Source organism: Strix uralensis, chromosome 3 (genome assembly GCF_047716275.1).
Source record: "Strix uralensis isolate ZFMK-TIS-50842 chromosome 3, bStrUra1, whole genome shotgun sequence".
NCBI classification, from domain to species: Eukaryota; Metazoa; Chordata; class Aves; order Strigiformes; family Strigidae; genus Strix; species Strix uralensis.
Window position 1 is genome coordinate 52,214,396 of NC_133974.1, and position 25,911 is coordinate 52,240,306.

At 39.0% G+C, this 25,911-nt stretch overlaps 2 protein-coding genes across 2 annotated transcripts in view; one reads left to right on the forward strand and one right to left on the reverse strand.

Annotated features, from left to right (window-relative positions):
• Positions 1–4,165, reverse strand: part of AK9 (adenylate kinase 9) — a 77,530-nt gene extending 73,365 nt beyond the window's left edge. Inside the window, exons 1-3 of the mRNA XM_074864587.1 lie at positions 4,057–4,165; positions 2,761–2,891; positions 1,590–1,653 (exon numbers count right to left, since the gene is read on the reverse strand). Coding sequence (XP_074720688.1) covers positions 1,590–1,653; positions 2,761–2,877 — 181 coding nt within the window. The 5' untranslated portion in view covers positions 2,878–2,891; positions 4,057–4,165. The remainder of the gene's footprint in view (positions 1–1,589; positions 1,654–2,760; positions 2,892–4,056) is intronic.
• A 341-nt stretch (positions 4,166–4,506) lies between these two features.
• The window catches only part of FIG4 (FIG4 phosphoinositide 5-phosphatase), a 77,277-nt gene continuing 55,872 nt past the window's right edge, over positions 4,507–25,911 (forward strand). The window contains exons 1-6 of the mRNA XM_074862267.1: positions 4,507–4,750; positions 16,175–16,273; positions 17,355–17,478; positions 20,806–20,962; positions 22,251–22,301; positions 24,356–24,504. Of these exons, the coding sequence (XP_074718368.1) occupies positions 4,679–4,750; positions 16,175–16,273; positions 17,355–17,478; positions 20,806–20,962; positions 22,251–22,301; positions 24,356–24,504 (652 nt within the window). The 5' untranslated portion in view covers positions 4,507–4,678. The remainder of the gene's footprint in view (positions 4,751–16,174; positions 16,274–17,354; positions 17,479–20,805; positions 20,963–22,250; positions 22,302–24,355; positions 24,505–25,911) is intronic.

Genomic DNA, 25,911 nt, shown 5'->3' on the forward strand with positions numbered 1-25,911 from the left:
GTAAGTGAGATTTACATCAGTCATTAAGAAAAACTTTCTAATGGCAAAGACTGTGTTACAGAGATAGACTGCCTAGAGATTTTTAAAAAGAAATTTGATAGACATTTGTCAATAATGGTTTAAATACAATCAAACAGTGTGGATTGGCTTAAGTACATTCCTAAGGTCCCTTGTGTTTGGTCTGACCTATGGTTTGGACCAGGTATTAATTATTTATTAGACAATCCTATGAATTAAAAATTCTATATTTACATAAGTCAAAAAAGCACTTTATTAAAACTGAATTTTACTATATTATACTTCCAGATCTTCAAAATAAGATAAAGATACTTCATTTGATAAATAACCCTAAATATTCACAGGAATATGAAGTGTTATGCTGTCCACTAGAGAGCTTTTATTAGAACAATGAAAAATACCAGGGGCACATTTGAAAGAAAAAATGTAATGAAAATCGATATATAAAGAGTTAGTTCATAATCAGAACAACTGTACACATATATATCATAAAATCAGATTTATAATTCAGTGTCTCCAAAGAAGGACTCAAGAATAGCTTCATAGTTAAGGTTATTATGTGCTTTCTTTTCTTCTATTTAAAAAGATTGTGTTAGCCTTCAAACTGGTAGGACAAATCTGGTGGAAAAGTCTTATTTTTTCATAAAACTTAAGTGAATGAATAAAGATCTGTGAGTTACAATAGCACAGATATAAAAATATTACCAGGCCTTTAAAATAATTATAGATTAAAAAATATAGTTAAAATAAAATATAGATAAAAAAATATAGTTACTGCTGACAAAATATTTAAATTTAAAAGGATTTAAATTAAGACAAATTAAAAAAGGGACTTAATTGTTTTTTGTAGGAACCTACTTTCTTACTGAGATGCCTCGAAATGAAAAAAAAAATCTCTAGCAATGTGTTGATAAGGAATAAGATAATGTTATTATAACAGGGTTTACTCTACAGATCTTCAAAAATCTTTGATGAGAGGGACTGTCAGAAATCGAACTGAATAGCTTAGAAAATGAAATGGTATCTTGTATTTTGGTAAATGCATGGTGGGAGAAATTAATTACACCTTTTGAAATAAGCCATTGGATATTTTTGTTTTAGAAATCTCAAAGAGCCAGCTCCAATTCCTTCCATTATTATACTGATACAAAAGCTACACTTCTCTTTCCTGGAATACATCCCCCCCCTTGTATTACGCACTGTACAAACAGAAAGGAAAGATCCTCCTGTTTTTTTCATGGTCTGTACTGGAAAATCTCTGTGCAATCTGGAGTTGAATGAGTTGCCTCCATGTGAACCAGAAGGGTCACATGAATCACCTTACAGGATTTGGAATAGATTTGATTATTATGTCTCATGTATATCCCCTTCAAAAAAAAAAGTTATTTTCTAAGCCTCTCTATAACTAAAAGGCCATTTTTCAGCAATTGCATTTCTGGCAAAATGGTTGCTTGGTCTTTATCAGTAGTCTTTACTGCAATCAAAACCAGCACATTTTGAATTACTGGGAACAACAAGGATATTCTAAACCAAAAGATATTATGAAGCCAATGCATATAGTGTATGTTTACCTTCTATGAAAATGCATTTCCATATCTGTGCTAGTTTTCTAGCTAATGTTTTCTTTCCAGAACCCTTAAAATGAAAAATACACATTTAAAAGAAAAACAGGCAGAAGGGAAAAAAACCCCAAACATATTACACAATAAAGAATATATTTTCATATTTTAAAAGCAATTAAAAGCTACCATCAGGATTAGGGCCTCTGAGTTATGCACTGGGCAAACACGAACACTCTTTTTAATACCATCCTTTATTTTAAGCTGCCTAGCATTGCTAATACACTGTTACTGCCCTTTGCAGTTAATGATCTCCAAAGTAATTATACTGATTTTGTTTCTGAGTAACTCTATCTAAAACTCATCTATGATTTGCCCATAAATTCCTATGAGAAACTCTGTAGGACTGAAATTTATTATCTTCAGTCTCAAAGCAAATTATGACGCAAAGCTGTTCAGCTGTTTCTGAGTAAGATACACAGGGATAGTATTCTTTGACTAAAACAATGAATATGTAAAAATTGCCCTTGTTAGTCCACAAATCTGGTTTAGATACTGACAAAATGTTTTTTATGACTTACATGAATCATGAGGAACCAACATATCCAAGAGTAATGAGGCCTCTAAGAGTTAAGCTACCTGAATGGTACTTTGCAAAACTCACCATCTTCTACCCTTAGGATTATGCCCCTTTTTCAAGGACATACAAGAAGACCTTTTCTGACAGTCTGTTTGCCCTTGATAAATTTTGTGATTAAAAAATAGTAAAAAACCACAAATAAATCACATTGCCAGTTAACAGCAAAGACTCCAGTCTGCTCATACCTTACATGTTACAGGTGTGATGAGAATATAAGTATTTGATTTTGCTTTAACAGCACTATATTTTTAACTTAACAGATATATCTTAACTAAGACAGATGCTCTACACATCAGTCATATAAATAAAAGATATGATCATAAAAATAGAATATTTAATTCCCTGCCCTCCTGACCAGGCCTGTGTAATTTCAACCCTTTGTTAAAATTTGTATTAATTTGAAGCATCTATTGAAGGTAATGATTTCAGATGAAAATATATATATATGTTTTTTGCATTGTCTTTCAATGAGTATTTTATGCTCAGGAAAAGTAAAATTGTTAGCAGAATATCCGAAAAAAGAACTTCTATCAGACATCTTACTGGCTTTCCAAGGATAATTAAGCAAGTGGGCTTGGACAACAGAAAGGATTTTTCAGCTTCATCTTCATCGAAGATGTCTGCAAAGGGCTGAGCTTGTTTTTCCTTTTGTGAAGCCATATATTATCTTAAGACTGGGAGAAAAAAAAAGCTTGTTATAAAACACAGTAGCTTACATATGTGTAAAATGACACATACTTAAAAATGGAACTGAATAATAATGTGATACAAGGCAAACTGCTTTGTAAAAGAAGAAGCAGAATTTAGAGAACAGACACAATGCACCCATTACTAAGAGAAGAGCTGCTTCTGAAAAATAAGGGATTGTCGGAACCACCCCCAATCCCCAGCTGTGTGGTTATCAACTGTATGGTTGTTCATAATGACTTCTGACTCCCAAACTGCCTGTTGCTCTTTTTTAAACAGCATGTAGTTATTTCATAGCCTTTTCCTTCCTGTTCCAGTTACCACACAGCTGTAACTTCTCTCTGTCCCTGAAACAGACCATGGCCCTACTAAGACCTTCACTTGTGAGCTTCAGGCACAGAAGAGCCCCATCACAGTCAGTGGAACTACTCGCTGTGTCCGCAGCTAGGTACACGAATAAGGCTTTGAAGAATTAAATTATGGTTCATGATCTGTTCTGTAATCCTCACATAAATCCCAGCTCTTCCAGGACTACAAGAGATGGCACGTCCAGCACTATGCAACAAAGTAAGACAGAAACAAGTTTCTAATTAAGGTAAACTGGAGCAAAATATGTGTGGGCCTTTCAAACAAATGGAGTCCAAAAACATGAGGAGCTTGATGAAGCATGTTTGAAGAAGGCAAAACAAAACCTCGCTTTCTTTAGAGGGCCACTTAAGTCTCAACCCCTCACCCACCCCAGTCATTTTTTAATTTAAAAATTCTACTTCAGGATGAAAATCTGAAAAAGTTTCTTTTGAAACATCAAACTGAAACACTCTAATACTTTCAGAATAAGACCTACTGAACGATAGGGACAGTATTTTAATATTAAAAACAACCACCACACACACAAACCAACCCTCCATTTCTCTCATGGAAACTCACTGGGGGAACTTTACCTGCCGTTTTCAGTGGCTTCACTCTTTCTCAAACCTTTACAGTTGAGCGACAATTTCCTAATTGCAAAACCACTCCCACCAAATCAAAGAAATGAACCAGACACCCTCCCCTCCGGCCCGCCAGCACGGCCCCGCCCGGCGGCGCAGAGACGGGCTCCCTCAGGGACGGGACGGGACGAGGGGAGGGGAGGGGAAAATGGGGGTCACTTACGTTGAGCGAAGTGGGGGGGGAGGGGACAGAGTGAGGGCGCAAGAGCCACTGCGCGCGCCCCGCCGCCACCGCCTTGTGTACCGCCGTAACCCGGGCAACGGGAGGGCACCGCCCCCTCCCCTTCGCCCCGCCCCCTGGGGCGGAGGATGAAGGCGGCGACCCCCGCCCCGCGCAGGGAGGCGCGGCGGGACTTGGGAGCTGTTCCTGGTGCTGACCCTGCGGGCGGACCCGTCCGCCGCACCCCGCACCGAGCGCGGCCCGGCGGGAGCAGCGGCTGACGGCGCCGCCGCCCCGCCTGTCCAGGGGACCCTACCCCGCCGCGCCGGGAGCCGCGTCACCGAGCGGCCACGCGTGACGCGGCCCCGCCGCCCCCTCAGGCGGCGGCGCAGGCGCCGTCTCTCCCCCGCCCGTGGGCGCGCCTGCGCGGTGGCGCGGCGGCACTTCCGGCCTTCACCCGTCCCGGCTGTGGGGGCTGGTCTCCGGTCCCCAGCCCCGGCGTGTGTCCCCACCCCTCCGGCAGGAGTTCGGCCTTTCCCTGGGCGGCTGGTAGGCAGCCCCCCTGCCCCTCCCGCCCCCGCCGCGCCTCGGGGCCGGAGCAAGGCCCGGGCCCTGCGCGGCCGCCATGCCGACGGCAGCCGCCGCCGCCCCCATGATCAGCTCAGTGCAGAAGCTGGTGCTGTACGAGACCAGGGCTGTAAGTAGCGCCTGCCCCGCCGCCGCCGCCGCTGCCGCCGCTGCCGGGGGGCGGGGAGGAGCCCGCCTGATGGCCCATGGGCTGGGGGCTGCCGCGCCGCGCGTGGGGCAGAGCGGGAGGATGTCCCTGCTCCCCTGTCGTGCTGGCTTGGCTGCCTGCAGCTTGTCAAAAAACCGTTCCTTACCCCTCTCTCTTTTTTTTTTTTTCTTTTGGTTAAACATCCAAAACATATAACTAAAAAGAAAGTTTTTTAGAATTCTTGTTTTCACCGTGTCTGGGCCTTGTGACAGAAACGACGAGCTGGTTTGTGACCGAGGTGCTGTGGGTGTACACAAGGCTGGGACCTGCGCTGCGAGCCCAGGGGTGGCAGCCGGGGCAGCGTGGGTGATGCCGGCTCTCAGGGTGAGAGTTTCAGCCCCACGTTGCTGCCGCTGCCGGTGTTTGCGCAGCCGCCGGCTTGTCTGGTTGTGCGGCTGTTGTCGCTCGGCCCGGCTAACAGTGCTGGCTCGTGCTGTGGTGGATTCAAACTGGACAGCTGGAGTTGTCCAGAATTAAGATTTGAATTAAGGATCTAAACAGGATGGCTGAAGTGGTTACCACCCCTGCCTTGCTACTTCTCAGAGATTTCAGTACTCACGGGCTGAATGGCTTGTGGAGCAACTTCCAGAGTTTTCTGTCTGACCTCTGGAAGTCAGCTGTTGAAGAATCTTAGCATTCTTTAATATTCTGTTGCAAAAAACGTAGGGGTGTGCTACTCGGAGTACTTTTTGCCATGGGCAAAGTGGGTTGGAGGTTTGAGTGGTAATTGCTTCTTTAGCCACGTGGTGAGCGTACTACCGGTTGAGTCAGAATCCGATTCTTGATGTAAATAACTTGAGATAATACCGCTGTGTTTATCATCTTTTAGCTCCCAATCAGATGTCTTTGTGTAGTTTCTCTTGTTTCACAGTTTCACAGTACAAATATTTTTGTTCACAAAATATTTGTTTTTTTCACTTGAGGGAGTTTTGGGTAGAGTTAGGTACCATGGCTTTAAATGCAACACTTTGCTCTAGTTCTAAGTTCAGGTGTTACCTCTAGTGATAATAGAAAGATAGCTTATACACTGAAGTCAGTGCAGCCTCTTGAAAATGAACCAAAATGGCAGATTAAAGCATGCAGAATTATTGGAACCAGTAACTAAAAAAATTGAGATTACTCTTGCTTTCCAGAATGTTACTTGTTTTCACCTATGCCTAAAGGAATTTTGATGGCTGCCTTAATGCATCTTTCTCAGCATTGCTGGAAAACATTGTTATTTTATTTTCAGCTAAATTATTGCTGTATGGGAGGAGGGCAAGGGGGAAGTATGATTCCTGAATCAGGTCCTGAATTACTGAATTTAGTTGTTCTTGACTCACAACTCATGCTACTTTTCAGATAGCTGAGATTTGGCTTTTTGTGACTGGCATGCATGATATCTGGCTTATTTCTCTCTGAGCTCTAAGGCTCAGTTGCTGAGAGGCAACATGCTGTGCACAGGGACAATATTACGCTTTAGGGTTCTGTCAGCTAGCTACAATTCTCTAAGTCTCTGAAGCTGATCCTGTTAGTTCAGGAACCACAGTCACATCTGGCTGGTGGGAGTATTTGGCCGAATGGGTGGGTTTGCCTGTGCTTTGCTGTGCTTAGGATTCAGTAAGGGGCAGATACAGCAGTCTTGATCACTCCAGGATGCAAGATGGTTTTGATCAGCTATGAAAGGTAGCGGTTTGTGGATCAGCATGTGCCATTTGAAATATCTCAGCTGAGTAATGGTGTCTCAAAGCTGTTTCTTCAGTCACTTCTTGTGGGGGATGTAAATGGAATATTTTCCCTGAGTATGGTTATATGTTCTTACCAAAAAATAAAAAGTATGCTATACTACCATGAATTGCAGTCCTTTGAGTTTCAAAATGCAAATTCTAGCCTTTTTTTTTCCAAAGGAAGAATGCTATAGGAATGATTTTGGAGTAATTATTTGAAAAGGGTTGGTGCACTTAAAAAAGTCACAGATTCCTGTAGGTTGGAAGGTACTTCTGGAGATATCTAAGTCCAGCCCCCTACTCAAAGCAGCTTCAACAAGAGCGTGATGCTCAGGGCTGTGTACAGCTGAGTTTTGAATACCTCCAAATAGGCAGATTTTACAGCCTCTGCAGACAACATGTTCTAGTGCTTGACTACCCTCATGGTTTAAAAAAAAAGGGGGGGGGGGGGGGGGGGGGGAGGGAAGAAATTCCTCATATTTAGTTAGAAGTTGAAACATGCAAAATTCCATTTGTTGCATTTTGTCCATGCACTGTTCAACCCTCAGAAGAATTTGGCTCTGTCTTATCTACAGCTTCTCATTAGATAGTTTCAGACAGCAGTAAGGTTCTGCCAGAGCTTTCTGAAGGCTGAACAAACCCAGTTCTCTGTCTCTCCCAATGTATCATGTGCTCTGTCCTCCTGATCATCTTGGCAGCTCTGTGCTGGACTCACTCGTGTATGTCAATGTCTATCTTGCACTGGGGAGCCCAAAACTGGACTTCAGACTTGATCAAGTCACAGAGAATTTGAGAGGGAAATTTGCTGATTCAGTGTCACGTTGGGCTGCTGACAAAAGTTCCCACTTCCTCTCCCCGAGGTACCCCTCATGCAGCCTCCTTTGCATAAAATCTCACAATCATGCAGCCACCAGTTGTGACAGTTAGTCACTGATATGATGGAAGCATCACCCAAACATAAAGCTGAATAACTTTCTCCTGGTTCAGGTTAATCTTCTGATTTCCCTAAGGCCATACGCTTGCTAGATACAATGTAAGCACGTGGGATCTGGAGTTATATCAAGTATAGGGTAACATGAAACTGTATCCTAAGATTCCTTGTGGAGACCTTGAGTGAGCAAGGAAGGGATGACTTAAGTTGTCAGCAGTGGGAGAAACAGTGGAGTTTCCACTGATGATACTGGTTATTCCTGTAAAACCCCTCTGTATTAAAGCAGAAAGAGATGATGTGGATGAGAAAGTGGAAATGGTTTAGAGAGGGTTTTTTTGGTTGTTGGATTTGTTTGGGGTTTTTTTAGGAATACAGTAGCATTATGTAAGTCAAACAGGAAAGGCTCTGCTACTGTTACTGGAGTCAAATAAGAAAGACTCCTAGAGGTGAGGAGAACTGAATTCACAGTGTCAGTTGAAGCAACAGAGCAAAATTCTATATTTCTATTAACATTTATATTTAGTTGCTGAGACCTACCTTTTAAACTGATGCTTTGGGTCAATAAATACCACGGAGATGTGAATTGTATCTCCTGTTTGTCCTGGGAAGGTGAAGGCTTGTTTAGAAGTAGTCAGAAAAATGAACTGAGACAGTCATATTCAGATCAATGCCAATTATCTTTCATTTTATGCGTATATTTACTGCTGAAATGCACGCCAGAGGGCAGTAAAGATATTTCAGCAATATGACTAATAAGAAACAAAAGATATTTTCCTCTCTTCTTCAGGAGAAGATAGAACTTTTGTGTATCCCCCAAATGAAGCCCACCTGAAAGCTGTAGGTTAGTTCATGGGAAATTATCATTCCCCAGAGGCGGTGTGACATTGAACAAGTCAATTTGTGCCATCTCTACAAAGGCATATCACTTGCCTATCTTTCAGGATATTACAAGGCTTAATTACTATTATTTTATTCTAATCAGGTTCTTCTACAGTCTCCATCTCCACAGTATCCAAATGACTTGCACAAGGTTATTAAGCAATGTGACTAGCATAATTACCTGTAGATTTTTCTGTCCTTTTCCCCAAGGAAAACTATGTGGTTTGGTTTGTTGGGTTTTTTTTAATTTAATTTCTTCAAAAAATAATTTGAACGTTTTTATATTAACAAAAACAAGGTTTGCTTATTTAATGCTAAAGGTAGTTTGTGGTCAAATTGGAGGAACTTTAATGTAGAAGATGATTTCACAGAAAAAGCTACAGAATACTTAGTGAAGTATGAAGTGCACTGATTTATACAGATGGTTATCGGATGCATTTAAAAATGTTGAAAGTAGTGATCAGCCTACTGGGCAACCATTAGCTATCATAATTTTCTAGCTAGAAGTGGCTGTGAAATTTGGTCTCTCTGAAATGGTTTCATTAGCAGAAGACAGCCCCTCTCGGCTGACCATCCTATTTCCTCTGTAATGGCATTCCAGGAATGGCAATGATGTAATGGAGCAGAGGATGGAGTTGGGACAAGAGAAGGAGTTTAGTGAAACTCAGGAAAGCACAGTTTTTGTCTTAAATGTCTTGATATACTGCCAGATATATGGGCAATAAAATAGAGAAACTGATCAACTGGTGTATGTGGGACCATTTATGAGTATGGCAGATATTTGCTGGAATAGCAGTGGTGAGAACACCACAAGTTTTGAAGGGTATATGCTATTCAGGCAGAACAAAAATAAAGTTCAAAAGTGGTAGCACCGTGCTGCATGTGAAAGATGTGCCTTCAAACGTCTGCCTAAGTTGTTTTGGTGACATATGTTTTATTTCTTTTGTCCTGTGTTGTTCTGGATGTCATCATGTAGTCACTAGATCAGCAGGAGAGAGATACTCTTACCGATTTGGTTTTGTTGTGAATCCACTTTTCTGGATGGAGTGGTGATGAGGAGTTTGTTGATAAATGATCACAAATTGATGTATTTAAATGTAATGGAAGGATGAAGAAAAACAGGTATTTTCTATTTCTATTTTTTATTTTCAAATGTTTGTTATGGCCCTAAAAATAAATGAGTATTTTTCCTTGTTTAAAGTAAGAATTTACTTTATGAGTACAAATGTACTGAACAAGGGGTGAAGATAAAATGACTAACAAGAATGAGGTTATGAAAAAAGGAACAATCAGTATTGGGGTAGAAATAAAATTAATTCTATTCAACATGCACATCTGAAGATGTAGGCATACTAAACAGTGGAATGACTGTAAATATTTTCAAGTCATTCAAGTCAAGGATGGTGTTGTGACTGGAACATGACAAATGAAATATTTAATCCATTCTGAAGTCCTGTACATAATTTTCTGTAGGAAAGCAATTGAAAATTGAGGTAAATGACATAAAATGCAGTCTAGTCTTACAAAGATGCTATCAGATCAACCTGGTTGTTTTGCACATCTTCATCTACAACCAAATCCCCTATGGAGGTGCAGCACCACAAGGAAAATCTCTGGCTTTGCTAATGGAAGGAAGGAAGTGAGTAGAGAAGTTAGTGTGGAGTGAATAAGGAATCATCTTGCAGGGTTGATTTTTTTTCAAGTAATGGTTTTAGGACTGATATACTTCAGCATTTTCAGTAATGTTTTTAGCCCACAATGTGGGTCAGCTCTTAGTAGAGTTTTGAAATATTGCAAATAATTAGGATAATCAGAGCACAAGATAGCAAGAAATGATGATGACCCTCAGGAGTAGATAAAATAAATAATTTGAAATAGAATGATATACTATGAAACTTTGTGCACCTTAGGATAGATTACACACCAATAAAAGTTTGTTGAGAGTTTATCAATTCAGAAGCAGTAGAGGGGGGGGGAGGAAGATCTGGGTGTTTTATCTGAAGAAGGGGTGGGAGGTTGAGCTGCTGCTGAAGCACAACTCTGAAAAAGGCAGATGTGTTCTTTTGTGGTATGGTCATTAATGAGAAATACTCATGTATCTCTATAATGAGACCTTGTATGGTATATTGTGTATACTTTCTGTCCATATTCACTTAAGAAATAAGAATTCAACCAGGAATGGGTCCAGAGAAGATCCAGTGAGGTAACGTAGATGCTAGAGATGTCTTGGGAGGAGCAAAGTGACAGCAAGATTTCTTTAGTCTATTGAAGTGAGTGCTGAAAAGGCATCCAGTTACTAATGTTTCTGAAAACATTCCAGCAGAATAGATGCTCAAGAGGGGAGAAGTATTTGGGTAAAGGAAAATGTATAGATTGATGATTAATAGATTTAGCTGAAAATTAGAAGGGACAATCTTGAGGAACCCCTCAGTGGAGCAGCAAGAGCAAAGTCCTGTTTGGGACAAAAAAGCTTTGGTTGTCCTGGGACAAAAGGGAATTACCAAATGCTGTGGCTGTAGGATGCAGAGTGGGTGGCCATTCGTGTGTGCCCTGAGAGTGGTACTTGGCAGGGCATATTATTAAAATTTCTCATCATGAAAGAGCTTCTTTTGAAGAGTTTCAATAAACTATGGAAAGCAGACAGCATGTCAACTGAATTTTTGCTATTTTCAGGTATCTCTCTTTGCCCCTTATCATCTCTTCATTTCTTCATGTCATTCTGCCATTTTTTATGAAAGATAGATACTCCCTGAATTGCTCTAGGTTCTATAGAAAGAAAGAACATAGTAGAGCTTTTGCTGTACCTTACATCTTGGTGTAATTATTTTTCTCCCCTTCTTTGGTGTAGTAGAGAAAAAAGGCTGAACCTATAGTTTTTTTAACCCTATTTAGTATCTTGTTTATGCCTTGAAGATTTCTGATCTACAGTCAAGTTCAGTACATATTAAAACTAACACAAAAATTTGAGGAAGAGGCTTTTTCTTGCATAACTTTATGCCTGTTGTGAAGGAGGGTGGAGGTTTGATGGCAGGTGACAGCTACCATTGCGCTTCCGGGTTAAGCATAAATTAAAGCAGAGAGATAATAGTGTGCCTGATCCGAAGTCAGTGTTCACATGAAGGTTTCGCATCTGGTAACCCACTGTGTTTCTTTAGTCTGACAGAAAGTGTGACTAGCATGTAAATACCTTCCTGTGTTGGGTGCAGGTGCCCAGGTGCTGGGGGACTGCAGGGCAGCCTCTGTGAGGAGAGGCTGGGGCTGCTCCATGCTGGACACAGCCAGTTCCACCCAGCTCCAACCCACCGCAGGGCACGGCTGAGCTCCTCGGCCGAGATGGTGGTGCCTCTGTAATAATGTGTTTGAGAAACAGTAGAAAGTGCTATGCAGCAGCTGAGACAGAGAGGAGTGAGGAAAAATGAGAGAGAAATGGCCCTGCGGACTCCAAGGTCGCTGAAGGAGGAGGTGCTCCATGCTCCAGAGCAGACTCCCTGCAGCCCCTGGGGAGGACCATGCTGGAGCAGGGGGATATTTCCTGAAGGAGCTGCAGCCTGTGGAGAGGATCCATGCTGAAGCAGGGGAAAGCATGAGGTGGAAGGAGCAGCAGAGAGGAATTGTTATGAACTGGTCACCACCCCCCATTTCCCACGCCCCTGCGCTGCTCAGGGCAAGGGGAAGGCAGAGGAGATGGGAGTGAAGCTGTGCCTGGGGAGAAGGGAGCAGGGGAAAAGGTGCTTTAATTTATCTTTGTTTCTCACCATCAGAACCTATTTTAATTGTCAATAAATTGCATTAATTTTCCCCAAATCAAGTCTGTTTTGCCTGTGATGGTAAATATTAGGCAATCTCCCTGTCCTTATGTTGACCCCATCACCTTTTCCATCTTATTTTCTCCACCTGTCCTGTTGAGGAGGGGGAGTGAGAGAGCAGCTGTGTGGGGGTCTGGCAGCTGGGCATGGTCAACCCACCCTTAGGGCTTCCTGTTTTTAGATATATCCACAGGCTCCACAGCTATCTCTTGCAAGCATTTTGTATAAGTTCCTAAGTGTTTATGCTATTTGCAGGTTTAAAAATTTGCTGTATTAGTGTACTGCTGTATTTGTCAAGTCACTTTTAGTGTATTGTCACTTTTTCTGCTGATTAAGCTGTGTGTTGCTTTTTAACTGATGAGTGAAATAAATTCTTTACAGTGCTAACATTTCTTAATGATAATTAGTCTATACAGAGAAGCAAATCATGGTTTTACATCAGGAGTTCTAAGAAATAATCTTCTTAAAGAAAAAAAAAAACTGTGGGCAGAATGTTTGATTTCAGAACTATTATCCTGCCATTATAAACAACAATTTGCGGTAAGAAGTTTTTAATTTTGTTTAGACTCCTTTTAGAAGAAGCTATTTTTATTGGTTTAGATGAATCAAAAGATTGATAAAAGAGGGTGTAAAGCCTTTCAATTAGATTGCTTTGGTTAAAACTCAGTCCCAGGTGGAAGAGACTAGGATTGTTACTATCTTGTGGTTGCTTAGTGATAATTGTGCAATAAATTAAGCTTCAGTCTGGATCTCATAGCTGCGTGGTGCCCTGAGCGGTTGGTAAAGTGCACTTGTTAACAAGTTTTAGCAAAGGCCAAGGGCAGACTAAACTTGGAAACATCAGGCTTCATCTAAGGTGATGGTTGAAGGACTTTGGCAGAGTACTGTGAGGAAGTCTGCACAGTTTTTGCTTGTGTACTGTTTGTTAAGAAAGTATTGGTCAAGGTTGTCCATTTATCTAAATGCAGTGGCTTTGCTGTGGAGTGGAATTGTTTGAGACACTTGGAAAATGCTTCAATTTATTCAGTTCAACTTAGTAATAAACAGAATAAGAATAGAAACTCCCAGAAAGGTTTCTGTGGGTTACCTGTGGGTTCTCATTTCTTTTGCTGTAATGATTTCTGCTAATCAAAATAGTTGCAAACAGTACAGCACATTTTAGCTTTGATTAATTTTACAATTATATTACAACCTCAGAAATTAATTTATTTGATGTTACATCCTTAGTGTTGTGTTGATTCAGTAACTTTCTTTATTCTCTCCTAGTATTCATGTGATGACAAATTTAATTGCGGTACATGTCACTGATACGGTTTTATTTGTGCTCCATATCATCCAGTAAGACAGACTTACTTATTCATTAGATGCATAAATTAGGTAGCAGAAGCAGCTAATGCTGAAATGTCTTTTTTTTTGTTTAATTTTTGCACTGTTAGTTTTCATATAATTTTTGTTTTCATTTCAGATCTTGAAGGTTGAATACGAGCTGGCATATCATGCTGTTTTTCAAGCAATTCTGGGGTTATTGATTGTTAGTCAGTCCTGCAAACTTCCCAAGCTGCAGTCTAATTTTGGGTTCCTAGTTCTGAGGAAAATTAAAAAGTTTTTGCAGATGTTTCCTTCTTTATTACTTCCACAAGAATATCCTCTAACAGGCAGTGGGTAAGATTCCCATTGCTAAACATTTTCCATTCCCTGGTTTTCTAAGAAGGTGGCTTCTTTAAGTCCATTGATGCTGGGTTTTGATGCTGTTCTCAACAGACCTTCCTTAATACATTACAGAGCCTAGCTTTCTAACTTAAAACAATCCCCGTAAATTAGTTCTTAAAGAATGTCAAAGAGAGCTTGTTAACTACCATTCATTACGGTGGTTGCTACCATAGTCTGCAGCTACAATTACTTCTCATCTTAAGCAGCAGCACTTAAAGCTGGCACTGTAGCTGCACACAGCTCACTACAGCAGGTGCCAAGCTGATGTGTGTGATGCATTCCTCCATAGCACTTCCACATGTTTTATCGGGTCTATTAAAATGGAAATGGAGAAGTATCCTGCTGAACTTCCTTAGTAATAGCCTTTGCAACTCTATATCCATATCCACCTCTCTCCCTCTTTCTCTTCCTGTGTGTCATGTGCCATGTTCCAATTCTAAATGTGGTCTTTGGTCCCAACTGCTGTTTGGACAAGCATCTTTAAAGTTGTACTGTTCTATTTTTATTAAGGATAATTTGTTGGTAACCATAGGTGTCACTTTGGGAAAAAATTACACTCATTTAATGAGCTGGACCTGGGGGGAGATCACTGAGCTGTATTGTAGTGTTATGGACTACTTAAAATTGTTTAGCTTTAATTAATTAACAATTTTCTACAAATAGAGAAGCAACACTCTTAAAGTGCAAACTAACTTATCTGTGTATTACAAACTAATATGATATATCCCTCTGCCCATTCACCTTCTACCACATGAAGAAAAAGGTGGGATGAAGGCATGGTCTAAGCAAGTGTCTGTCTTGGTGGTTTGGTGTCCCTTGGTGGGTGATGCTAGCAGAAGAGCTCCATCCTCCACCTTTGTGCCATTCAGTGCCACGCAGTGGGGGCTCCAACCTACTCCCTGTCGTTATGATTTCCCTGCTGGGAAACGCAGATCTTGGTGCAAGGGGATCTCCTATGGAGGGTACTCTGAGGGGGGCAGACTGGGGAGCCTGGGCTATGCACAGCAGCACATCACTGCTAAAAAAAAAAGTAGAAAACAGTTCCCTGTGCCAGAGTGCTGCCTCAAAAGCTTCCATGAGGGAGTGCTGCAGTGGTGTATGACTTTGAAGGGCCTTCTTTGCTATCATTTAGGAGTAAACAGCAAAACTTGCCACTCGGTAGCCAGGAGTTGGTGTTTCCTTTTATAGCTGTATTTTATTTTCTTTTTTAGAGCTTACTGACTATCTAGATGTTTTTTGTGATTTCAAGGAAGCTGAAGAGGGCTTTAAGTTTTTCTTTTACCTTAAATATTTTGACATTAAAGAGGTTTCTTAACATCTAATTGATACAAATTATGAAATTCTGAGTTTTGTGCGAATGTTATTATTGATTTTCTCTCCCACATCTTAAATCTATGTGACTTTTAAAGTTAAGAGCTGGCTGCATAGATCCACATGAATTTGCTTTCCTACTAGGCTGAGCATTATTAATGAGTTACACCTTGCTGTGTGGTAGCACCACACTGATTAAATGTATTGGTAAAATGAGAGCTGCTCATAGCAAGTCAGTCCTGCAACCTGTGCTTACTCTTAATTCCTCTAAATGTAAAAATTTACAGTTTGATTCCCTTAAATGAGAAATGGAGCCATTATATGTTTATCTGTGGTCTTTCTTTCATATTTTAAATGAGAAATAAAGCTAGTCTTTTTTAAAAACCTAATATTTTTAACCAGCATAGCTGATCAAATTAAACTTGAATGTTGTGGAAGAACACTGGTGAGAATTTTATCATAGCAAATATAAATAAAAATGAAGAAAACTTGCAGTACTGAAGTACTTGCAGTTTTTCTGTGTTTAGTATGGACTTGGAAAGACTAGTTGGAGGAAGTAGCAGTGAGCTACAATATAGAAACAGTAGTTTTAGATCATGAAAAGTTTCAAACGTGTGTATAAACTTCTGCTAAATTTTACAAAGCAAATGGCAAGACAGTAATGGCTGGAGCAGAGCCTAGTTGGACAGTGCCTGGTGTAAGTTGTATTTTTTCCTCTCTAAACAGGTTTTCACCTTTTTTCAATTTTTAAATTTTCTCCTCCTTGTACAGTGGAGAGAATGAGGTTTTTTAAGTTGTAAAGGTTGATTGTATACAAATGTACCTTCCTAAGGTACTGATGTCTAAAATAGTTTATTAACAGTCCATATGGAATATTACATATTTGATAATTGACGTGGATCTAGTCTAGAAACTATATAAATGGCAATGTTGATGTCTTATGTTACAATGGGCTTTGGCTGCTTTATCTTGTATAATCTGACTTTTTTTTTTTTTAATGTAGCGGTATTTTCTCGTTGGAAGTAATCCTGCAGAAACCAAATACCGTGTCTTGAAAATAGATCGCACTGAACCAAAGGATTTGGTTATAATTGATGATAAGGTGAGTGCCTCTCTATTTACAGTTTTTTTCAGTTATTCCAAATAATACTGTCTATATTGAGCTGAATTTAAATATTACAGATTTAATCTGTTTCAGCAAAGGTATGTTACAGAATCATAGAGTCATTAACAGCTGAGGTTGGAGGGGATCTTTGGAGATTGCTAGTCCTACACCCGTGCTCAGAGCAATGTCAACCAGATCAGGTTGCTCAGGGCTGTGCCCAGTTGCGTTTTGGATATGGATGGAGACGCCACGTCTCTGGGTAACCTGTTCCAGTGTTCAACTATCCTCACAGTAAAAAACCTTCTTCTTATGTTCAAATGGAATTTCCTGTATTTCAGTTTGTGCCCGTTGCCTCTTGTCCTTTCACTGTATACCACTGAGAAGAGTCTGCCTCAGACTTCTTTATTCCTTCTACCAAATATTTATACACATTGATAAAATCCCCTTGGAGCTTTCTTTTTTGCAGGCTGATCAATCCCAACTCTCTCAGCCTCTCCTCGTATGTCAGACACACACGGTATCAGCATGATAATGCCTAGTTATATTATGAGCATGGCCACAAGATCTCCAAACAGCACATTCACTTTAATGAAATTTTCCCAAGTTTTTCAGTTTATTATGTATATGCTCCCAATGGTTTTGTTATGTTCAGCTGTGAAACTCAGTTAAAGTTATGTTTCAGCTGTGAAATAGTAAGTGCAAAATATATTTAATTACTATTTAGCCAAATTTTTAATGTTCCTGATATATCATATCTGAAGCAAAATAAACAGCAGCAACAAGAGTTTTAATGTACACAATAGAATAAGACTTGATTCCTTTCCAGGAAGTTTGTGGTTTAAAATCTTAACACTTAAGATTTAGAAATGTTTGAATTCACATGTGACCATGACTATTGCAGTGAATGGTGAGTTTTGTGTGTAAAAGACTTGTACTTGTTGGTAGGACTGAGACAGGAGACAGAGGATGTAGAGCAGATGTTTGGTTTATTGCATATTAAGTAAATTCTACTATTCTCTGACATGAAATAACATTTAACTACCAGAGCAGTAACTTAAGTGATTTTTTCATTTTAAAGCATGTGTATACGCAACAAGAGGTGAGGGAACTTCTTGGCCGTTTAGACCTGGGCAACAGAACAAAGATTGGGCAGAAGGGCTCTTCTGGGTTATCTCGAGCTGTCTCTGCTTTTGGTGTAGTAGGTAAGTGCTTTGTCTGGTTATATAAAATCTTTTATTTCTTAAGGAGGTGAGGTGTACTGTGTCACACTGTATATCTTGCTGCCTCCCCGTGATTTCATTTATTTTTTTTAAAGCTGAAGAGGATTGAGAAATTTCATTCTCAAAGATAAATAAGTTTCTATGGATTTTGTGAAAACAGTTGGCCAGTACAGGGGTGAGAGTTGTGCTGTAAGTAGTCCCTTTGTCACTAAGGGGGAGATCTAGAAAATAGCCAAACTCTAGAAGTTTGGTTGAAGGTCTCGCCAAACTCAACTGTTTGTAGGATACAAATCACATGGAACTTGGCCTCCTGAATGCCAGAGCTCACAGAATGTTGTTTTTAAAAGAAAACAAAAGTTGACATTCTTTATTAGGTTTTATTTCTTCATCACACACTATTCAGAAAGATGACTTAACTTTCTTTTTGGTTAACTTTTTGCAGTGACGTATTTAAATATTTTTTTTTTCGTGTTTGAACAAGTATAACTGACTACTATCAACTGAATTTTTAAATGCTGATCAGCTGTCCATAATCGTAGAGAACTGCTTCAAGGATTTAATAACTCTGACTTCATCTGAAAGTCCCTACTTCTTATTGTCAGATACTGAGGTCAATATATTGATGGGTAATGTCTCTGACAGCCCCCAAGAATACTTTGTGCTTTATTTGCATCAATATACATTTGAACATCTAAATCCAAAGCTGCAGAGGAGGTAGAGAAGGCAATTACTTCAAAAGAATTTTGCATAACAACCAAAACATAAGAAATTATTATTAATAGCACTCCAATCTAAAGTGGCAGATTAAGCAAACTTTCTTCTACATTCTTTTTGCCTATGAAGCATTTTGAAACTTATCAATGGATCCACTTTTCAGAAATTCCTCAGATGAGGTTTATGTTCCTTATTCGTTTAAGAACGTTAATAATATGTGTAAACCTAAAGAAGCTTCTAACAGCCTTGCAGCTTTGGTGTATTTTGCACAAGCCATCACTGCTCACTATTTAAATATGTGATAATATATTCACTTGGAAAGTGGTTGTGTTCAATGAAAATTTTGCATCCCAATTGTATGTTTGTTTATATGTACAGGAGAGTTTCCATTCTGAAGCTGGACAAATGTATTGGTTATATAGTATAATATTTCTAGATAATTTTTTTAGAAGTAACATGCTCTCTTAGTGATCATCAGATTGTCTTGCACTTTTAAAGTGTATGCTTTAGACATCTTCCATCTTGATCCTATCTAATCATATCGGTATGAACATGTACTTTGAGAGAATGCAACTGGTTGTTTATATCTGCCTCCTGGCTCAGGTTCGGAGGACAGGGCTATTTTTTGTAGAATTGGAAAGGACAGTTTTGTCTGTTCTCTGGTGTAGTGGTTTAATCCCTGCCGGGGTCTGAGACCATGCGGCCGCTGCCCCTCCCCCACAAAGGGAGTGAAATACAAAGCCCCGAGACTGAGATAAGGAAAGGTTTAATACAACAATGCAACAGTAATAACAATGAACAGAGCAAGATATGTACCAATACAGCAGTGAGAGAAAACCCAGCTGTGCCAACCCCACGTCACCGATTCTTCCCGCCAGATCACCGATTCTTCCCTGCTCTGGCGCCTGGACGTGATGTCAGCATGGCATATGAATAACCCGGCTAGAGCTTCCTCCCCCACTGCTGGGGAAACTTAACCCTATCCTGGCTAAACCAGGACATCTGGTTATTTTATTAACCAGGGACAGTGCATTCAGTGCCCTCAGAATGGGGATGCTGATAGGCTAAGTTCTGGTTCACCATATAGTTTTTAAAAGTAGAGATCACTTTTAAATGGAGGGAACTAGGCCAAGGGCGAAGGCTAGGTTCCTTATCAGACTCTGGTATAACATTTGGTGAAATTCAGAGGATAGAGGCTGTTCACGTAAGTGATTTTGGTACACGGAGGACACAGGAAGAACTTTGACTGCTATTTAACAACTGAAATTCAATAGTCTGGCTGCTTCAAATGGAAGACTTCATTTCTTATCGTCAGCGGGGTCTCCTGTCCTTGTGCAAGTGAGAGCAGTTTTCCAAGGGGGGCTAATAAGGCAGAAGAAGAGACTGCAGTTCATTCGATCGCCTTGCAGCCTCCAGCAGTGACAGGGAGGAAAGTGTGTGCTTTGCTCGTCCTTCTTCTTTAATTTATAGTGCAAAGCTAAAATAACTGAATATAAATACAAGTGAAAATGTGAATTGTGAGGAGTTGCCCCACCCCTCCATTTAATATATTTGTTGATAGTGCAGCAGTGACTGAGTTTCAGGCTCTTTACTAGTAGCAACCCATCAAAGCAGCTACCTCCAAGAACTAATCCATGTGATTTATTAGTTATTAAAACTTAGTACTGCTGTATCACTGCCTATACTGTATTAGAAACAAATTTGGGTTTAGGGGTGCTTATGTATTTTTATTTTTAACTCAAATCTATAAATTTGTATTTTATTTAAAGGTTTGTTATGCATTTTCCTAATGACATGTAATAGAGACATCCAAAGAAGAAACTCAGTGAAGAAGCATGGCTATGCCTTGTATTGTTAAGGAATGATTTGTGCTTAGTGGAGGCTTCAGAAACCTTCTTTTTATAGGCAATAAAGCCAGACACTGCCTGTTCTACCTCCTTAGCCCTCTGGACTTCAGCAGGGTCAAGTGTTGGTATCTGAGAGAAGAAATAGAAAGGATTAACTCTGATGCTCTGAATGGCCAATTTGGGGGAGGTGCTGCTGTGGGCAGGGGTTTGAATTCTCTGCTGTTAAGGAGAGAGAGAGAGCACGAAGGTGTTATAGTACCCTCAACTCCTTTTGCTGTTCTGTGCCCCTGCTCAGTAGAGAATACATAAACCTGAAAAGAAGATTAGAGATTGGGATCCCTCCTTGCCCTATAAAATTAACCTTTTGGTATCTGAAGTAATTAGGATATGCCTTGCTTTAAACAATGAGAGTCCTATAAAAAGAAAATGCAAGTATCTCAAGTAGACAGCAACTTATTCTGAATTTTCAGTGTCTTAACTCTGCTATCTAATATTAAAAATGTGCACAGTGGAAGGGGAAAAAAAGTAAAAACTGTACTTCGTTGATTAACTCTTACTGGGAGTGAGTTGTAAGACTGTCTGTATGTATATTTTTTGTATGTGTATGTATATGCACATTATACGTATAATGTTAAGAACAAACAAATTCTATGAAGTCTTGAAACAATTCTGATACTGTTTTTCTAAATATGTTTGATCAAATCAATGCAGACATCCAACTAATAGCGTTTTAATGCTGTTTTAACAGGTTTTGTCAGGTTTTTAGAAGGCTACTACATTGTGTTAATAACAAAAAGAAGAAAAATGGCAGATATTGGAGGTCATGCAATATATAAAATAGAAGATACAAATATGATCTACATTCCAAATGACTCTGTAAGAGTCAGTCATCCTGATGAAGCCAGGTAATTATGGTGATAAACAGTGTGTACTTTTCGAATATTTTCTAAGCAATAGTGAACTGCAACTAGAAATTTTGGTCATGGATTTCCTTCTGTTAGTATGTAATTCAAGCCATTTTATCTTAGTCAATAAATTAGTGTGGAAGAATGGAGAATGGGCCACAAGTTCTGTGGCCTCTAGCCTGGGAGGTAGACTGTTACAGTCTTTCAGAGCTTTTTGTCCACATCTCCATGTCACTGACATGGCAAAGCTACATCCTAACAAATGTGCATCAGGAAGTATCCAATATAAACATTGTTCTTACAAGGGCAAAGTGATGCTAATACGGGTTTATATTGTTTGGGGTACTGTTCTTTTGTTAGTAGCTCTAGCATCGTGTTGATCTCATATGAAGAGATCTTTTGTGCCCTTCAAAAAGTGCTGGATAGGTTACATGATTCTGTGCTGTCAGAATCTTGTGAATGTTGGTGTTTTAAAAGGTGATAAACAGACCCACTGGTAAGTTTAGCTTCTTTTTCCTTTCTGTGACTTTTTTTTGAAGAAAGAAATTTGAACCTTTGATCAGCAGGGAACCTTGTATGAAATGTACAACTACATCCTGGTGATGTTTTTATCAGGGTGGAGTAAGTTTACTTCTATGAAATACCAGGCAAATGGTATATACAGACTGCTTTTCAGTCTGTATCAAATGTGAATAGTCAAAGTGATGGATTGTGATATCAGGTATTATGTCAAGCCAATGATAACTATTAAAAAAGTTTTCACTTTAAGGTATGCCTGATTGAAAACCTCAGTCTCCCCTCTTAGAATGCAGCAGACTGTATTCTCTAACCTAGGTTAGCAATGATGTTAGCAATTCTATCGTTCATAGACAGCGGTTTCTTCTGAGAATATGACGGGTTGAAGTAAATATGTATTGTTCATTTTTTTGAGAATAACTGTGAAAATCTTTAATTCTTGTATTGTTATGAGTTTGCTTGTGTAAGTCCTAGAGAATTTGACCCACATATGTGGAAAATAGAACTACAACTTCATGTACAACTGCCTAAAGAAACAGAGTATATACATGAGTAGACACTGGATTAAAAAAAGGCTATTTGATTTATTTAATCCAGATGCTGACATTCTAGTGGAATTACCTGTCAAAACAATTACAGTAAGATAGGAAGGGAACATATGGCAGGAGTCAATAGTTATATGTAGTTCAATTTCTGAGATCCTCTGAATGACTTATTGGGGTCTGTCTGGTTAAACTAATAATTTTCCCTTTAACTTGAATTATTTTGCTAGGTATCTGAGAATCTTTCAAAATGTGGACCTTTCTAGCAACTTCTATTTTAGGTAGGTATTAGTTACTAATTCCTTCCAAAAAATTGTACACTTACACTTGCCATAAGATTCTGCTTTTGGATTTTGATACCCAAGATCTTTAGGGTGGTATTCTGGGGAAGTAAGATGCATGATCACACTGCTTGTCCATTTTCATCTGTGTCTTCTGAACCTGCTTTCTCCTTCAACAAATTGTTTAGGAATGTAGTCTCCATGACTCCACTACAAAACTATAGAATTACTAGTGGCATGGTAGATGGTAGACACTGAAATTATTGTTTCCACTGACCGTTCAGCTTTGCCAGATTAGTCAATTCTCTCTTTGGAAAAGTATTATATTTCAGGGGGTTTGCTTGTCCTGTCAGTTTTTCTTTCTTGATTTCATTTTCCAGAAATAAAGCTTTGTCTTGATTCAGAAACAAAGATAGAGAAATAGGTCCTCATCTAAGATATACCCTCTGTAGGGTACATCTTTCATAGGGCCATCTAGGCATTGCCATTATGAAGCTTACTGTTTCATAAATGCCATACCTAAGACAAGTTTATGTGTCCCAGCTACTGTTACACATGAGATTTCTGGGACAGCAGAAAAATGGGGGAAATGTGATAAACCTGGCAGTAGTAGTTAGAAGACTTTAAGACTTAAACTAAACAAAAAACCCCTCTTGCAAGTACTGAAAGTTTTATGAGTCCAGAAGATACTCCCTCTTGGAAAATAAAGGCTTTTTGTTGCAACTGTATTTGTGAAGACAAAACCTTCCAAAGTTTCTTGTCTGTTTTGCGGTTTTGCGTGGGAAGGCATTTTCACAGTATAAAACCTGAGTTTTTCCTCCATACTTTGTCTTCCAGCCCTAACATTATACACATTATACAACTTTTTTTTTTTTTTCCTTGTCTCTCCTGCTTGGGAGATGATGAATGTACACTGTTTCTGTGGTCATGTGTAAAGGGGAAAGAAGATTCTTATACTGCTCTCCGATAAATATGTTTATCAGCTTAATTTAAATTGTTCTTGGCTGAAATCATAGCATATTTTTCTGAATGGTTTTCATATAAATCCTGAACAGAATTAGAATTTAGTTATAAGAAGACATGTGGTCTAAGGGGAAAATGGAGTAATAGCCTGAGTGAGTCTTTTACTAGGATACTTTTAAAGGTTCTGTAATATACAAACTGAGCATGTAACAGACTTTTTTTTTCTCCTTCCTAACAGATAAGCATGTCAGGTCATTATTATGGAAACATGGTGAATACATGTGTTAGACTTTGTTATCATTAGTGATAAATCTAAATGTCCAATGTTTAAATAATTTTTAAAATCATTAATGAATATCTAGAACTTACAGGAGGGCCAGTAATCACTGATGCTGCCTTAGGCTAAAATGGAAATCTGTGTGTATTTCTGATTCAAGTGTGCTGTAAATTCGGTTTCTCCTTGGGGAAATGAATCCTAGTGGCTTATAAAACTTAGCAATTAGTGTACAGTGTTGTCAGTATAAAAGACATGAGATGCAGAATTTTTTATTGTTATGGAACTAATAAAAAAAGCCCCTTTTGTTTATTCAGCAGCCACTGTCTTAAGATGCATCTGTGCTGCAATCACAAATTTGAGGACAGGTATAGTTTTTGTGGACTGCATTTTTAGCTGTTTTGAGTTCAGGTAGTAGTTAGAGTGTAGTACTTAAATCTCAGAAAAATTAGATTGTCTGTATGGATATTTCTGGTGGAATAGCTATTTTTGATCTTCAGGACTGCTTCTTGGGACATAGTGAATTAAGTTTGTTGATATGCTTTGTTCAAAAGGCATGTTTAGTTTTCAGTTATAAGAAGAATATAAATGCAGTTTCAGCTATTACACTATAAACAGGTTCTATATTTGTACAGCTTCTTTTGGAAATCATTTGTATCATTGTCATTGTATAGTCAGAATCTGTGTATCTTGTTTAAAAGTCTTTTTTTAATGGATAAAATAGTACTGTGTTAAATATAAGTATAGATGGAGAGTGAGGGCTTTCAGAACAGTCCTGTGCATCTACAATTATTAATACATGTAAACTGTCTATCAGTTACAGCTATGATCTATCTCACTCCCTTCAGTATAATCTTACTGTCCTGAGAATGCCACTTGAGACATTAAAAACTGAAACAACCCAGACCCGACAAGAGAGTTTTGATATATTTGAAGATGAAGGACTTTCAACACAGGGTGGAAGTGGTAAGCAAATACACCTAATTAAACTAAAGTTGTTGGTCATGAGTACATTTAGAATATGTTCGACTTAAGTTTACTTTTTGAGAAGCATTCGGGTCTTCATATTGATCAGTAGTTTCAGAAGTCGTGAGTTAATTAAAGATTATGTAAGTTGCTAATTACAGCCATTTGAATTTAAACAACACAATTTCTGGAGGCTATTAGTCATTGTTTTGTTAATTTACGCTGCAACTCAGGGAGATGATTGAGCATGCTGACATTTTTCAGCAATTGATTATTCAGCTGACTTGTAATACTCCCAACAGGAATGACTTACAAAGAGAGTGGGAAGCAATAACTGATTAAGTACTAATAAGTCTTTTTTGTTTCATGTTGGAAAATATTGAAGACAGGAATTGTATGAACTTAGTATCAACTTGATGTAGTAAGCACTATGAGGAACTCTAAGAAAAATTATTGATTTCAGCTGAAAACTACAGCCTTCACTTTGGATCCAACATATTCGTGAGACTGTAAGATGACCAGCCAGACTGGATAACTATTTTGTCTCCCTTTTGCTTCACGCACACACACACACACAAAAAGGTTTACCCTGAAATTCTTAATATTGGATTCTGTTGAAGTTGATGGTAGTTTTTATGTTTTATTGCCCTGTGACTTCTACTAATTATCTGAATGCTTGTCAAAAAATTACATTTTAATTTTTTTACTGTTTTGTATTGTATATGTGATGCCACTTTTTTCCTTGTTTAATCATGAAATATCAGAAATAACAGTGCTACCTTTGATTCATAATGAATACATTGCTGTAAAAGTGGTCTCAAACAGCTGTGGAGATTCAACTAGGCTTCTTAGGTAGGTAGTAGTAGAACACCATGCCTTTTAAATACATCACTGATAAGCAAAACAATAGGATAGAGGAAGTCTGCTACTATTTTGCTTAACAGTATGAACTTGATATGGAAGCCAGCTTAGATGCAACACCTGGATCTGTGCTTGTGCTGATTATATAGAGGCTCAACAACCTCTCTTCATTACCACCCTTATTTGTAGTCACCCGATGAGTAACTTCTGTTGCACAGAAAATACAATACACAGAGAAATATGGTATGAAAATCCCTTGTTCTATAGTAACTTCGGTTCTTTGAGATAGTGTGAATTGCATGAGTCATCTTTCATCTCTTCTAACTCAAAATGAATCTTCTGAGGCACTGAAGAAGGAACTTATTAGTCCTGCTTTCTGTGCCTCGAAGGGGGACTCTGAAGGCCTGACAAGCACATAGTTAAAATACAGAAATACCTGAAACAACCCCTGACAAATTTATGCAAGATAAACTTGGACACTGTTTGTCTACCCTTTCATTTTTGACACTTTCATCACCTAGTCTAGACCTACACTGACTAAAACTC